The 15,323-nt window shown below is 39.1% G+C and overlaps 1 protein-coding gene across 5 annotated transcripts in view; it reads left to right on the forward strand.

The window, feature by feature from the left end:
- Positions 1–15,323, forward strand: part of LOC131071320 (uncharacterized) — a 235,534-nt gene that overhangs the window by 92,585 nt on the left and 127,626 nt on the right. For all 5 annotated transcript variants that reach the window (XM_058007113.2, XM_058007130.2, XM_058007125.2 and 2 more), the window contains exon 7: positions 809–927. In XM_058007113.2, the coding sequence (XP_057863096.2) occupies positions 809–927 (119 nt within the window). The remainder of the gene's footprint in view (positions 1–808; positions 928–15,323) is intronic.

Genomic DNA, 15,323 nt, shown 5'->3' on the forward strand with positions numbered 1-15,323 from the left:
TTATTTTGTTTAATTGATTTTTTTTCTTTTTTTTAAACTTTACTTTTCTCTTTTGCTTAAGTTGGCACATTGGTAGAACTTTTGTGGCTTTTTGCTCCTGGGTGAATTTTTCTAAATTCTGATTGCACTTGTGGACGTAAATTGAAAAATGGGTTTTGCTCATAAAATTTCATAAAAACATTTGAAAATTGATTTTAGCATTTTGGTGTGTTTGAAGGTGATTTTGCCACATTCATATGCTGTCATTTTGGTTACAAAACTCCTCCCTTTTCCTTCATTCTTGATTTTGTATTTTAATGATAGCGAAGATATTTAATGGCATTTATTTGGCGAAGATATTTAATGGCATTTATTTGACTTTAAACACATCCAGATTATAATCACAATGCCAAAGGCATCCAAAATGGCTGACATGAGGGGAAAAGGAACTAGTCACAAGGGTGAACATGGTTGTTTCAGTAGGGGTACATCACTCTATTATTTATTCCATACACTGGCTCTTCAAGAGCTTGCTTCTATAGAATTGCATTTTTTATTGAGATAATAATCATTAGCATTCTTGGACGTTGTGTTTAATTTATTAACTCTGTCTATATCCTCGTGAGCTTTTGATTTAATTTTTATCCTCTATTTTGCATTCTATTTTAAAAAATACTGGGGTCATGGGTTAATATGTTTTAAGTTCTCACTGAATTGCTTGATAGGCTATCTTGCAAAGAATAGTTTTGAGGGTTTGGTTATTGCAGTCTGTTTTTAGATTGGTCTATCTAGTTTAGATGTTGAACTTTTTAGTCCACATTGTTTGCAGGTCTGTAGAGATTAGTCCAGCTTTGGCTAGCAAGCAAGTTGAAAGAATTGCTGAAGTGAGCAGTCATTTGAAACGATTTAATGTTGAATGTCGAAATGCAACTGACAAAAGTGGATGGGGTGAGTATAGAGTTACTTCATCCCGAGTATATGCTATTTGTAAATTCCCAGATCTTTGACTTTAAGACAAAATTTTAGCCTTTATAAGGGTATTACTCTGTAATTGCAATATTTTCAGGGTTATCTCAAATTATAAGGATAAACTCCGTGAATGTGATCCTATCTTATCTGAAATAGAAACATTAGAAGCAGCAATTTTTGCATGTATATTCCTAGTTTTGGTGTATTATATTATTGTGCTGAAAGAAAGTGTTTAATTTTCTAAGAAGGAATTTTGCATTTGGGTTTTAATGAGGCTGAATGGTCATTCAACTAAGTGGATTCAAAGGATTTTAAGGTATTTTTAAACATCTTGGATGTATTACTTCTTGGATCAGTGGCCCTATGACTTCATCCCTTGAAATGATATTATGAACATCTTGTGGTCCAGGCTTGCTTAATGATGTTAATAAGTTTCCTGTGTTCAGCAAGTTGTCAAAGAAGGTTTTAGTTATACTTCTGTAGATTCTATTTGAATTCATTTGTGCTTTTGAAAGAATGTTCAAGTGATAATTCTAGTGTAGGAGTGCTGGAAATTGGTTCTCGACATCTTTTGAATCCAGAGGAATTTTTAATTACTCTGGTGTTACAGAGAATTTTCTTCAATGTCTTGTGTAAAATATTTTTATCCTTATGGCATATCTTTTTCACTAAAGATTCAGGCATTTTTCATTAAGGCATAGTTTAGTCAAATCTGAAATGGTGACTGTGGGCATATGGTTTTGCTTTTAGTTCAGATAACAGTGATATGGCAACTCACATCTGGTAACCGTAAACCTTTGCAAAACTTTCATGAAGATCCAAGGTTCAGATGGGTAGGAATAATATTGGAATGAAAAATTAAGGAAAAAATAATTGATGTGCACTGGTTTTCTTTTCTATAAGGAAAAACCTTTTGAGCTGATGAAGATATTATGCCTCCTCAAGATATTTGGCAAGATCTCGCTACTACAACATATCTATAAGGATAATGATCTTTACCTATTTGGTCGGGTCCTCCACACCCTTGAGGGTCATGACTATTGCATACTCAACCTTGAACTCAGTTTAAAGTACCATCCTTTGGGACAAGTTGAAGATGTTGAAGAAAAAATTTAATCACTTGATCTTGACTGTCCAATTCTATGGTGGGTATTGATTGTGCAAATTGTGCTTGCAACACTTGTTCGACATTTTCCTCCATTGAGTTTTCATTTGATAACTCTCCAGGTTTGAAATTTCAAGCATATCATTATCAAAGTATGCGTGTTGAAGCAAACAATCATCCTTGGTCACAAACTTTGCCATTCATCATTCCATAGTGGTGGACCTTGCACAAATTGGTGAGAATTGTCGTCAAATAATATACCCTTAAGTAGGAGGAAACAATTACACTTTATTAATTCCACAGATACTATCTTCATTGATCAACCATTTTTCTGCTTCAGGCATACCCAAACCCCGCGTTAACTAAATGACTGCTATCAAATGCTCAATTCTTGCTTCAGTATTATTTTATGCAAGTTCCTCAATTAAACTGAAAAATATAAAGAGGAACATTTATGGTCCATTTTCTTATGTTGCGAGTCAATGCATTGTTTCCCCAAAAACGTTACTAGATTCTAATCATGCACAATAGACACAGGAGATTCTATCTTCTTTCACAAAACAAGTGATATGTTGTTTCTTCCAACATAGGAGCTTTTCTTCCATAGAAAATAGGCATGTCTTGAGAGCTAGACAGGAAATCTAGCAGTTGCTCCTAATTAGCTACTTAAGGAATAAAGATAGGCTTTGAAAAACAGGTCAGTTGGTGGCTTTTCCAACAGATATTCCTTGTGTACTCTCTTCCTTGCAGCTCTTCACTTTTAAAGCTGTTTGATTCTATGAATATGTAGAATCATTAAATTTATTTACTTTTTCGGCACAAACTAGTTGATTGTGAATATATCTTGTCATAGAGTTGCTATTAGGCTCATCTCAAAGATGTTAAATGTTGCTCAAAAACCTTTGATAATCTAACTTGGAGGCTGTCATGAGCTATATCATGCAATGCATTTTGGATAATGTTGAGCAACGTGGTTCTTGCCTCATTGAAAGAACCAAAATGTTGTAGTAGGTGCCCCCAAGGCAAGCTTGTTAGATAGAGAAGGTAGTCTAAATTTATCACTTCTGTTATTCCTTTGAAGATGCCACTAATATTGCTGCATTGGGCTATTTTGCTGAAATTGCCTCTTCATGTTTACTATATCTATCACTAGTTTTTAGAACAAAGGATCAATGGAAGCTGGAACCATAGGCTTGATGGAAACTTTTTTGGTTTCGTTGGTAGTGATTGTGTCATCCTTTAGCCCGATTGCTTGGGCTTGGGCTTCTTCAAGCTCATCATTTCACAAGTTTTGATTAGAAATGAAACATTTGATTGGTTGTTGATGGTGTTTTTATGCATGATCGAACACAGAATAAAGTATTGAATGCTCTATCCTCTCTTGAACAAAGACTTCTCAATGCTGAATATGGAAAAGGATCACTTGAGACAACTTGAAGGTTTACAATGTTAGGTTTTGATGTGTTGGATAGCTTCAATGGTGTGATGTGTTTGCTCTTATCAATTCAAGCTCAATGAATGCTATTCTTCGAATGATATTGCAATATCAGTCTTTCCTACGATTAATGATTTTTGATAAAAAAAGTGAAAAAGGAGCAAGGTTTAGGAATGCTATGCTAATGCTAAGAATGCAAGACAATGGACAACTTCAAGCGAGCTCAACTAAGCTTTGCTTTAACATGCTATGAACATCTCCACAACGCTAGTGCAATCTTCTAATGGTAGGTAGCTTGATGATTTTCAAATCACTTCCACAAACATAGATACCTTCAAGATGAAGCATATCAATGATGGATAGTAATTGAAGTTAAGCTTTAGCTATAATAGGTTCAATTGACTATGTAGGATACTTCACCATCGATGGAGTACTAGTAGTATGAACAATGAGAGCTTCACTATCAATCATGCATATGCATCTTTCATTCATCTAAAATACTTAAAGAAAATTCTATTCTAATCTTGTTTGTCTTTTCAAATATTAAGTTCTCTCATAAAAGGATGAAGAAACAAGCAAATGGTCCAAAACACAATAAGTCACCAATACTTAAATGATTTTTTAATTTTGTAGTATCGAGCAACAATTCTTCGAAACTCCTCTAATCAATCCTTTACAAATGAAATGAGTGGAAATTATATAGTGCTCCCAAATACAATGTGTTGACGTGGTTAAAGTTGGATAATCGACTCCTTCCGGTCAACGCAGAATAAAATGATTCTTGCTGAGTATTTCTATCCTCTCTTGTATAAGGAAATCCCTAATGCTGTTTTAGCTGATCAATGGGGACAACCTCAAGGTTCCAAATGTCAGTTCTTGATTGCAGGATAGCTCAGTTGTTTGATGCGTTTTGCTGGTAACACAAGGGGCCTTACGTTGACAACAAGCTGGTCTGCATCTGATGATGCTGCGATTCTCAAATGGCAAAATAAAAACAAAAGAGAAGGGTTTAGGGATCCTAAGTGCAATGATAGGAATGACTAGTGCTGCGGGTAGATAGATTTCCATAAACCAATTCTTGTTTTGCCAGAGACACCCTCACAACTCGGCAAGAATGGTGCAAGCTCCAAAGGGATGAAGGATTTTCAGACTATGGGGATTCATCTAGGCACCCAATTCTGGTGCAGCCTAAAAAGAATACCAACAGTTGAACTAAGCACAGTTTTAGGTTCAGACTAACCATGCACGGCGACCTACAATCAACATGGTATGAACCTGAAATGCATCAAATACCCCCCACAATTCGCCATTAAAACCATTGAACTCTACTTCTAACAAGCTGGAAGAAAACCATGCAAACAGAATAAAACCAAAATAACAAACACCGGATCAATGTTCATATATTGATTTTAGCTGCTATTACAACAATTTTTGCAACAGTTCTATGCTACTCCTAATAATCTAACTACTAAAATCTAACCTTCTACAAAAACTCTAACCCTTTACAATAAGAAGCATCCTGCGTTTTATAGATTTTACAAATAGAACCAGAGGCTAGGATTGATTGCATCCAATAGCCCTAATCTGCCTTCTAGAACTTGGCAGCTTTAACCCATGCCTAGTTAATCCTTTGTTATCCCCCCAACCACTTTCTCAACTACCTACAACTGTTTGGCATCAATTCAGGTCAATCTGGTAGTTGGAAATAACTGCCCTGTGTCCCCTCACTTTAAATTCATTAGACGGGGCCCACAAGCAGTTCTTTACATTAAACAATTCAGTTTTGCAAACTGACTTTCTGGAATTAATTCCAGCTGTGCGTTTCTGAGAATGCATAGACTTGTAGCATTCTGAGTGTTCTTTTTGTCTTCGGTCTTGTTGGGACTTAAACTTTGCGGTTCAGGTGATGACACGCTTCTCCGTGCCTCGTTTTACGCTCTGCGGTGCGTTCTTTATTGGTAGCGCCTGGGACTGTCATTTTGATCTTGCACTTTGCATCCTCTCTTCTCAGTGTCAATTATGATCAAGTCTCCAATTTGAGCTTCCTGTTGACGCCTTAGCTTTTCTCTACGTTGTCGACCTGCAAACAATTAATTTAAACCAGGATTAATTACTTTGAAAAACTAAATAAATTAATTTAACAAATGTTAAATTTTTCACGATGTTGGGCCTTGGTTCGGCAAAGACTAAAGACGTTCGCTTTGAAAACAATATAAGTCCCCTCCTTTGCAAAACTAGAATTTTAAAAAGCGACTTTTTAAACATGTACGCCAAGATTCATTTTAAACATCGCTTTGCCTTTAGCACAAAATTCGGCCAATTGTTGAAGGATGTGCGATTTGTTTCTTTAAGTAAAAACGTCATTCTCACTTAAAACAAAATTCGGTTGATTTGTGCAAAATGTGTGATTTTGTTTTAACGTTTTAAAATGCCTCTACATTCAGCCATAAAATTCGGCCCTTTAAACAAAAATGAGCGACCTCTCCCTTCTTGTAAATTTAACAAAAATGCCTAACTTCTGATGATTTGATTTGTTGCTTTTGAGAGGGTTTGGAGAGAAAATACAAAAGAGATGCTTTGAAACGCCCAAGCTTATAATGCCAAATTCGGGTTTATCAAGAGAATTGCGCAAATTTTATTTTATTGGCTTCAAATACCCTCCTTTGATATGAAATTTGGGCATTCACATTAAAAAGTGCGATTTTTAGTTATCACTTAAAGTGCCTAACTTTGGCTTGAAAAATTTGGCCATTTCTTATGGAATTAGCGAATTTCCACCAATTGCATTTCTACTTAATGAATTTCGGGACTTTTCATAAAATATGCGATTTTGTTTTACCAAGTTTAACGCCCCATATCATTGAATGAAACTCGCGCTTTACAGGAGAAATGCGCGACTTTGGTCTTTGCCTTTGAATCAAACTTCGGGCATTTAGGCTGAAACCCGCGATTTTCCACCAAGTGCCCTCGCGATTTTACATTTTCGGCCAAATTAGAGGTTCTATGCGATTTCGCGAAGGCATTTTGACATGCGATTCTCACTTGGTTTCAAACAAAACTCGCGTATTTAGGGAGTTTTGCACGATTTTGCGCCTTCTCTCTTGTGCTTGAAAACGCGCGACTCTGTCCCTTCGCCAAACTTTCTCAGATGTCTCACCAAACTTGGGTGCTACTTAGGGTTTTGATTATGCTCGGGTATTCTAGGTGAAAAACTTGATTTTGCTTCTTGAACGCCCTTCACTCGATGATTTTAGGGTTTTTGAGTGAATTTGGGTGATTTCCTTTCTTTTGTTCGCCCTTTCAACAGACTTACAAACTCGGGCATCTTAACCTACATATGTGATTTTGCTTTTCTAACTTCTTAAACACCCATTTCATTTTTGTGAAATTCGGGAATTTCTACGTTTTGTGCGAATTTTAGGCTTCTTGGTTCTGGTTTAGAACAAACTTCGGGTTTTGATACTTAATGCCTAACTTGCCAGTCAGGCATTTTGATTTTTCTGAGCGATTTTCTTTTTTTTGGTAATGCATGGTAGCTTATGCAAGATAAGATCTTCCTAACCTTGTTCTGTTATTTATCTACATGCTTCATGTCTGATTTATATTGCATATGATTATCGGATTGTACAAATATTGCTTATCATTATGCTATTGGGCTAACAACCCGATAGCATGTTAATGTCAATTGTTAATTGGCATTAATATGCTATCGGGGTATTAACCCGATAGCATATTAAATGCCATAAGTTATCGGGTTAAATTCGCTGATACATACTTGCTATCGGGTGCATAAACATTGGCACCGATTCACATCTGTTATCGGGCTTAATTATATCAGGTATATTTGTTATCGGGTTTAATGAATACACCGCTTCATTTGGCATTAAAATTGGTTAACAAATGCATCGGTTGGATTATATACATCGTGCACTTTGAATCATCGGTGTTTATATGAACTGATTCATTATATTGATCAGTCATTATATTATGATATTACAATATGCTATCGGGGGTTTTTGAACTGATAATCAGCATTGTGTTAATGGTATAATTGTAAAGGCACCAATCAATGGGTGCATTGATCGGTCATGCCTAAAAGGCATGACCGGTTAATACACCAATTGACCGGTTGCCTAAAGGATATATATGCCAATTGAATTCATTTGGAGAAGACATAGAAAATATTAAATGATCTCTCTCCTTCAGACCTACAGATAAAAATCAGAATTATTAGACATTGACATAATTCCTCATATCCATATATAGCATTCATAGTTCATAACTTGTTCTTTAATTGAAATTGAAATAACTTTACAGTTTTGAGTTTACAAGTCTAATAGTAGACTTGTAAACTCAGGTGTTTGGGCTTTGACGAGTTTATGAAGGCATGAAGACGAACAAGGCAAGACTTTCTCTCCTTTATAAGGGCAATTTGGGGGTCCCTGTCAAGGGTGGGGTGTGTGTGCAAAACGCACAACACAATGAATGGCCAAGATTAAATTAGAATCAAGGGCCAAGATTATGCCACCTAAACCCTAATTAGGGTTTGTACATCAAAACCTAATCAAACCCTAATCTTATTGCAAATTAATTAAATACTGGCCGATGGGAATGTGACATCCATTAGGCACAAACATCGAGGAAAAATCCTTCAATAAGAAGAATGATGCCACATGGGATCTTAACAAATTCTCTTCTAGAAGCTTGTTTCCCTTATTGTTTTCATTTGTTGCAAGCTCAACAAATCTAGACGTCATGAACTTAATCTCAGTTATTGGAACTGTGGGGAAGTTTTTCAACAGTTCTTCCAGGAAGCTCACTTCATCTAAGGTAGAGGCAAAGGTTTTCTCCCATCCTGGCCCATAATCTTTAGCCTTGCTGGCAAGTACAATGAATGCATGTATGTCATCCAGCTGTCTCTCAGAAGGTGATTTGTTTGTTCCAAAGAATATGATCTTCACTCTTTGAACTAGCTGATTGGCATCTATATGAATTCCTTCATTCATCTCCTTCTCAAGAATGATCTTAACTACCTCTACAATTTTGTCATGCATCAAGTTTATTGCTTCGACTTGGGTGTATCCATTGTTGATATCTTTAGAAATAACCTTCCTCATTCGGAGCAAATTACACCATTGTTACAAATCAGGCGACTGTCCATCATCTAACACCTCCGTTCACCAAAGTTTGCTTAGGTAGATTCTTCATCGCTTGCAGTCTCGTCATGGCATAGTCTTTCGTGAAAACGAAAGTGTCATAGGCTGCCATGATGATTTGAGTTCTTTCAAGGACACTTACGATTTTATCAAATATCCTCACTACTTCCTTCAGAAATGCATTTACTTTCTTGAAAGTCTTATTTATCCAAGTCTCCATCAGGTTTCTTGAAGTTCTCATCTTTTCCAAATTGCCAATTGAGTTTGGAGGAAGCAATGGTGGTGGTGTAGTTGAAGGATCATGTTGCCTCAACGGTTCCTTGAATTGTTGGAAGTAACTTCTCAATGCACTCACTTCTCTTTCCAATTTCTTGTTCTTTTCTACTTCTAGCTTCAACATGTCGTGGATTGTCTTCACTGTGTTATTCAAATCTTCCAATGGTGGGAGGACCTAAGTCAATAGTCTCTAAATCATACTCTTTTGTTGTGATCCTGCCTTCTGGCTTATCTACTCTTGGAGTGGCAATCTGTATCACTCGAGATCCTGTACCATCTCTTGTCATCTTTGACATCTTAGTTGCTTTCTTCTTTTCAACAGTCTCTTGAGTTCTATTCAGGAAGCTGTCCAAATCAATAGGATCTTCCTCTACTATTATCATTTCTTTTGTCTACCTCTCCCTGAGCCATGTTGGGATAGCAGATTTCTCTTCTCCTACTTGCACCTCATTGAGCTATTGATGTTCTCGGGGTGGAGAGGTTACTTCTTCATCTTCATTTTCAATGTCCAAATATACATCTTTAACTTCCTTGTTACTGGCTTGCTTGTGTGGAACTGAATTATCTTGACCTAGTGGTTGCTTACCTTTGTCTGTTTTCTTGCAGGTGCTATTCTGGACTATAGATTCCATGGATTCATTCTCTCCGTGATCAATGCTCTCTCTAGGTGGGTGACTTCCCTATCCAACTGCTTGATTCATCTCCACTTCGTGTACAAAAGAAGTACCAGTGGAAGGGTGGCCTGAACTTGATTTATGCTTCTTGTTTGATGGCTCTTCCTTGTGACTTTCTTTTCTCTTTGATCCTCTGGAGTCAGCTGACTGGGTGGCACTTCCGCTTACACTTGCACTTTTTTGTATCTTCATCAAAGGATTCTATCTCTCTCTTCAATTCGGAAGTTAGTTGTGTATTTTTGCTTGTTAACTTTTGGATCTGGATGTATACCAATCGTTTTGTATATGCTAAGATTGGCTTCATCAAATCTTTCAAATTGGTGATCTCTATGTCAATCCAATTGACTCCCACCTTCTTGTCTTTGTCTTGCTCATATATGAGCTGAAGGCGTTTTCCACTATCTTGTGCTTGATATGGAATGTCGAAGACTTTGCACGTCCTGACAATGTCAATCAGTAGTCTTGAGCACATTCTTCTTATCTCGAAACCATCTTGAGCATTCATGAAATGATTTTCCAATTGTAGCTTGTGTTTGTGCCTTATTTCATTAGCTGTTCCAATATTGCCACAAGGATCAAAGCTATCTCTGAAAAAGTATGGGATGAGAAGGTGAGATTTCAATTCTTCTTCCACTTTCTCCATTGCTTGTAAGGACGGACATAGTTCCAATGATTGCCCAATTGAGATAGGAAAAGTAATTCTAGTCGTGTCTCTTCTTCTACACTTTGTTATATGTCATTAACTGCCTCACCAATTCAAGCAATACTATCTTGTCAGTAGGGTATCATGGTAGCATGTAGGGCGGACAAGAGCATCCTTGGATCCTGATATAGGTGAACTTAGGCAACTGGATATACCAAGCACCGGATTTGTTTATCAACTCCTTGGCTTGTGGGGATACCTTGTGATGAATGCCACCTTGTAAGGTTCTTGTTATGTGCATGGTGAAGGCGTCACTCACCCTCACGTAATGTGCTTTGCTAGGATAGTGCAGCTATGTGTATGACTCGCATGCTCTCAACTCTTCGACTCCCATTCCAATTGGACCTCTATATGTCAATCCTGTGTACTCACGAGCTTTTGCAAGCGAATATATGATATATGAACATCCAATTCAGCTATTATTTCCATGAAATAGAACATCCAATTCTTGAACTGGGATGCTTGAGGGGTTCCACAATTCGGTTGAGCAAAGTAATCAAATCACCGAATTCTTCCTTAAAATCAATCCTGTGAAGTTTGGTCGGCAGCTTGGATATGCCGAGCTTGCTCTTCGATAACCAATACTTGTTAATTATACCAAGGCATTTGTCGGGGTCATCATCATAGAACGCTTGGGCTGCTTCTTTGCTTTTGTAAACCACGCTGTTGCGTTCAGGTATGTGGAAAGCTTTGCTGGTAGCTGTCTCAGATAGGTGGGCAAGTACTTTGCCATCAGGTGCCATTATTGTCCTTGTGCTAGCATCATAGTGTTTGGCACACTCAACAATCAACTCATTGCACTGTATAGCTGGAGGGAAGCCTTCTACTTTCACTATCTCGCTCTCGATCATCATCTTTGAAAATCCGAAAGGCTTGGTAGTAAACAAGGAACCTTGGAACTTCTTCATGTTAATTTGGTCGAGATTGGTGTCTCCTACATTGCTCCAAAACGATGTAAACTTGGATTCTAGTGCCTCTCCCTTTGAGTCTTCCTTGCTGAGGTCCTACCGTGTACTTGTTTCCGTCTTTGGGGCTGCCATGCTCTACCTGCAAGAGTTGTCTAAGTTAGGATTTTCATATGATTTCAATGTCAACAATGTTCAAAATGCATATAGGTTAGTAATTCATTCTAAAAAGATTATATAATCATCGAAATGATTGATTGATTATTAAAACCTTGGCATATAACCCTAGACTTGTCTAAATCTGAAAAATAATCATGAAATTAAAATGCATTGCATTCAAGCATACTAGGTGATCAAAATGCAATAAAAGAAGCATCTTGTGAATGAAACCTCATAAACATAAGGAACCCGAAGCTGTACCAGCATCGAATTAAGGTATGATTTTAATGGAAATGATGAAGTAAAATCTCATTTAGACCTGCAAACAAGTTCTAAACTGGCTGGTAAATCAGATTGCTTTCAATAAAAGAGGCAAGTTGTGTTGAGACTTTGCGCCAATTCAAGTTATGTGATGACATTTTTTGGAGTTGATTGTGAGTTTTGTTCTATTGTAAAAGAGGGATTTAAATTCAATCTTGCAGACTTTGAACTGCTAATTGTATTTAGAGTTATATTTTTGGTTTTCAGATTTTATCTTGCAGACTTTGAGCTGCTTATCATATCTGAAACTAGTGTGGAAAGATAAAGTGAGAAGATAGCTTGTAGACTTTGTGCTGCTTCTATTTTTAAGACTTGTGCATGTAAGGTGAAGTGCATCATGTAGTTAGACTTTGAGTTGCTACATATTGTGCTTAGTTAGCGGAAAATCATCTAAAAAGGTTGATAGGAGAATAGATAGTTGAAGTCTTTTAGCTTTCTTTCCGTTTTCCCGTCTCGGGAAAGTGACAGAGGTCTTTGTGTTTTCATGGAAACTTTGCTTCCCTTTATGTTCCAAATCCTACAAAAAGTCTCATTTCTATATTTGTTGTTATTTATTTCCAATTGCTATTATTTTATTGTGAAGAGAAAATAGTATAGTTTTTCTTGAAAGAAGAAGAAAGACTATTGTCCCATCCATATTAGATTAGTTTAGTTTGTAGATAGGGGGAGCCTTCCGTAAATTAGGAGAGTATCATACTCACACACTGTGGCTGAAATCACAATTTTGCACATTCCCTACACCGTATTAGAGCGATTTGACTCCAAAATCTGGCGACTTTCAAACCGCCAAAATGACCAAGGAACGAAAGGACTAGCTGTTGAAGTTGGTGTATCGGAGCAATTTGACTTTTGCTGAATGGAAAAGTTTGTGGGCAAGCAGCAACAGCCAAGGACTGAAACGTTCCTTCATTGCCACTCGTGACTGGCGGATGCTGATGGACCTGGTGAAAAGAAGGTTGACAGGGGCAAGCAAGGCTTCAGACATAGCCATTTGGATGATAAGCCTCATGAATGGACTCAAACTGGGCACGTGTATAATTGGGTGCAATTGCTCTCAGATAGGATTAATGACTTCTTTGCCCTGGAACACAAAACGTTCTACATGTGCCACCTCGCATCAGCTTGTTCCTGGAAGCTGTTCGTACCAAGGTACCCTCTGAGAAGTGGGGAAGGTTTTAGCTGCAGAGAAGAGTGGAACCGAATAACCCTGCTATGTACTACTGGTTGCATTTGGACACACTTGACAGTAGTGAGGCTACCCAACCAACTAGGAAGAAGAGGAAACAAGAAGTAGAAGAGGAAAGTTCCAATGATGATTCCGAAGGGGAAGAGGAAGAAACAAAAGATTTGGAGAGTCAGAGCGGTGAAGAGGGGTTTCAGATGGCACTGCACAATGTAGGCTTAGACGAAGTTGAAGAAGTAGAAGGGGTGGAAGTGTAGCTGGAAGGAGGGGAAGAGGTAGAGCGACCCGCGACATAGGAGAAAACTACGACACGGGTAAAGTTTGCAACCCCTAAGCTACCCTCGTCGGCTCACCTGGTACCCTCGCAGGCATTGACAGTGGCTATGCTGGTGGGAGATGTCACCCCAGTTGACGTGTTGTTCTAGAAAGTTCCCGAAGGATCCCCATGGGCCCCAGTTCGAGTGTCTTTGCCCCAGGTTGGGCTGGCTATCGGGGGAGTAGTGCAGCCAAGAGGAAAAGCTGTACAAACAGCTACAGCCGGGGCAGTACGGTCATCTGAGGCAACCGTATGCACACCTCTGACAATTCACCGTACGGAGGACACACTTGCAGCCATACGTGCACCTTTGATAGTTCACCGTACAGATGACACACCCGTACAGATGGCAGCACCCTCAGGAGATGTAACAGTGGCAACACCCTCGGGTGGGGGTGTACAGACAACAATACCGTCAGGTGGAGATGTACGGATGATTGTGGCCGAAGGAGTAGATCAGAGTGTAGATGGTGGCGTGCATACAGATGAAGGGCCATTGCAGGAGGAACTGGCCATACTGGATGCTCTTGTGGCAGGTGAGATTGATCATGAACATGTTGTGGATGCATCATTGGACAATTGGTTGGGAAAGTTTGCCCTTGCACCCCTTGCACCCCTTGCACCCTCGCCCCTTCACCACGCACGATGGTAGTTGTCGAGGAATAGATCCAGGAAGAGGGGATTGGAAACATAGAGTAGACCCCGAGGATAGGGGAGAGCGAACAGGAGCATACGTGAAGTATTATCAACGTGGAGGACGAGAGCTTCCAATCCAAAAATAGTAGGATGAGGGAAACAGAGTCACCACTGGGGAAGGATTCATCTGGGAGCCTCTGCATCTCACAGCCAAACGTACAGGACCCCATCGGTTCTATTCAGCTGTTCATGATGGAGCTGCAGGGCTTTACAGAGGTAGCATGCGACGTCGTCGACTTGGCCTTACGCGTAGACGCAGGACCCTAATAGAAGCAGAGAAGCTTCTGGCATTTATGACCACTGGATGCCAAGAGGAGTTCACACAACAGTTTGTTCAACATGGCTGGCCAGCAGCCGAGACTCCTGAGATGGTGGCAACTTGGCGAGGTACACACATCATGCATGGCCAGGGGGCCCTTGGCCCCACCTTGCAGGGCACAGAGAGCTCCTATAGGGAACTATATTTTCAGCTGTAGTAGGCCCAGGCTGAACAACGAGCTGCTAAGGAAGAGACCGCTGTACTTCAGCAGGAGTTGGATAAATGTATAGAACTTGCTATTGTGGAGAAGCAGATTTGAACTGAGCTGGAGGAGGCGGCTGCACTACAGAAGACCCGTATGGCCAAACAAAGTGTTCAGATGAAGGCATTGGAGGAGAGGGTTCGGTCCTAACACGTGAGGTGGAGCAAAAGGATAAGGATTTGATGGAGGCAACTCTCATGGTGAAGAAAGCTTGTGAATGCCAGCTGGTTGCCAAGAGGAACTTATGGCTCCGTGCGGAGCAACTGCAATAGTCTCGACAACAAACTTCGGCTTCCACCACTCCAGGGACGTCTTCTCATCCCTCTCAGTCTTAGTTTTCAGTTGTCCAACTCTCATATTGTCTTCGTCGTCTGGAAGACGACTACTTTTTTGGGGGGCAGATGTTAGGCAGTAATTAGGCTAATACTTATATTTTGCTAAGTTATGTTTTGTGTAATAAGACAGCCGTTGGTTCCCGTAGGGGTGAGTCGGCAGTTGTGACGGTTGGCATCTCTGCCAACCGCTGGGTGTCTTACATAAGTACAATGTAAGGGAACCATGGCAATGTTGTTGTTGATGTACTAGCTTTGGAATGCAATAAAAGAAAATATCTTTGAGCCATATTGTTGTGACCACTACTTTTAATTAATGTACTGAGTACAATCGTAGTTGCTGGTTATATGTTCTGTGCACATTTACTGTTTATTTCGTGAACTTGAACAACTCACTAGGGAGTAAACAATAAGCATGGGAACTTCTCACTTATTTAGTGAAGTGCAATTACAATAAGCATAGGCATTTCCCACTTATTCAGTGGAGTGCAGTTACAATAAACATGGACACTTCATGCTTATTCAGTGGGGTGCAATTACAACAAGCACAACTACTTCAACTTATTCAGTGGGGCGCAATTACAACAAGCACA

Source organism: Cryptomeria japonica, chromosome 1, assembly GCF_030272615.1.
Source record: "Cryptomeria japonica chromosome 1, Sugi_1.0, whole genome shotgun sequence".
In the NCBI taxonomy this organism is placed as follows: Eukaryota; Viridiplantae; Streptophyta; class Pinopsida; order Cupressales; family Cupressaceae; genus Cryptomeria; species Cryptomeria japonica.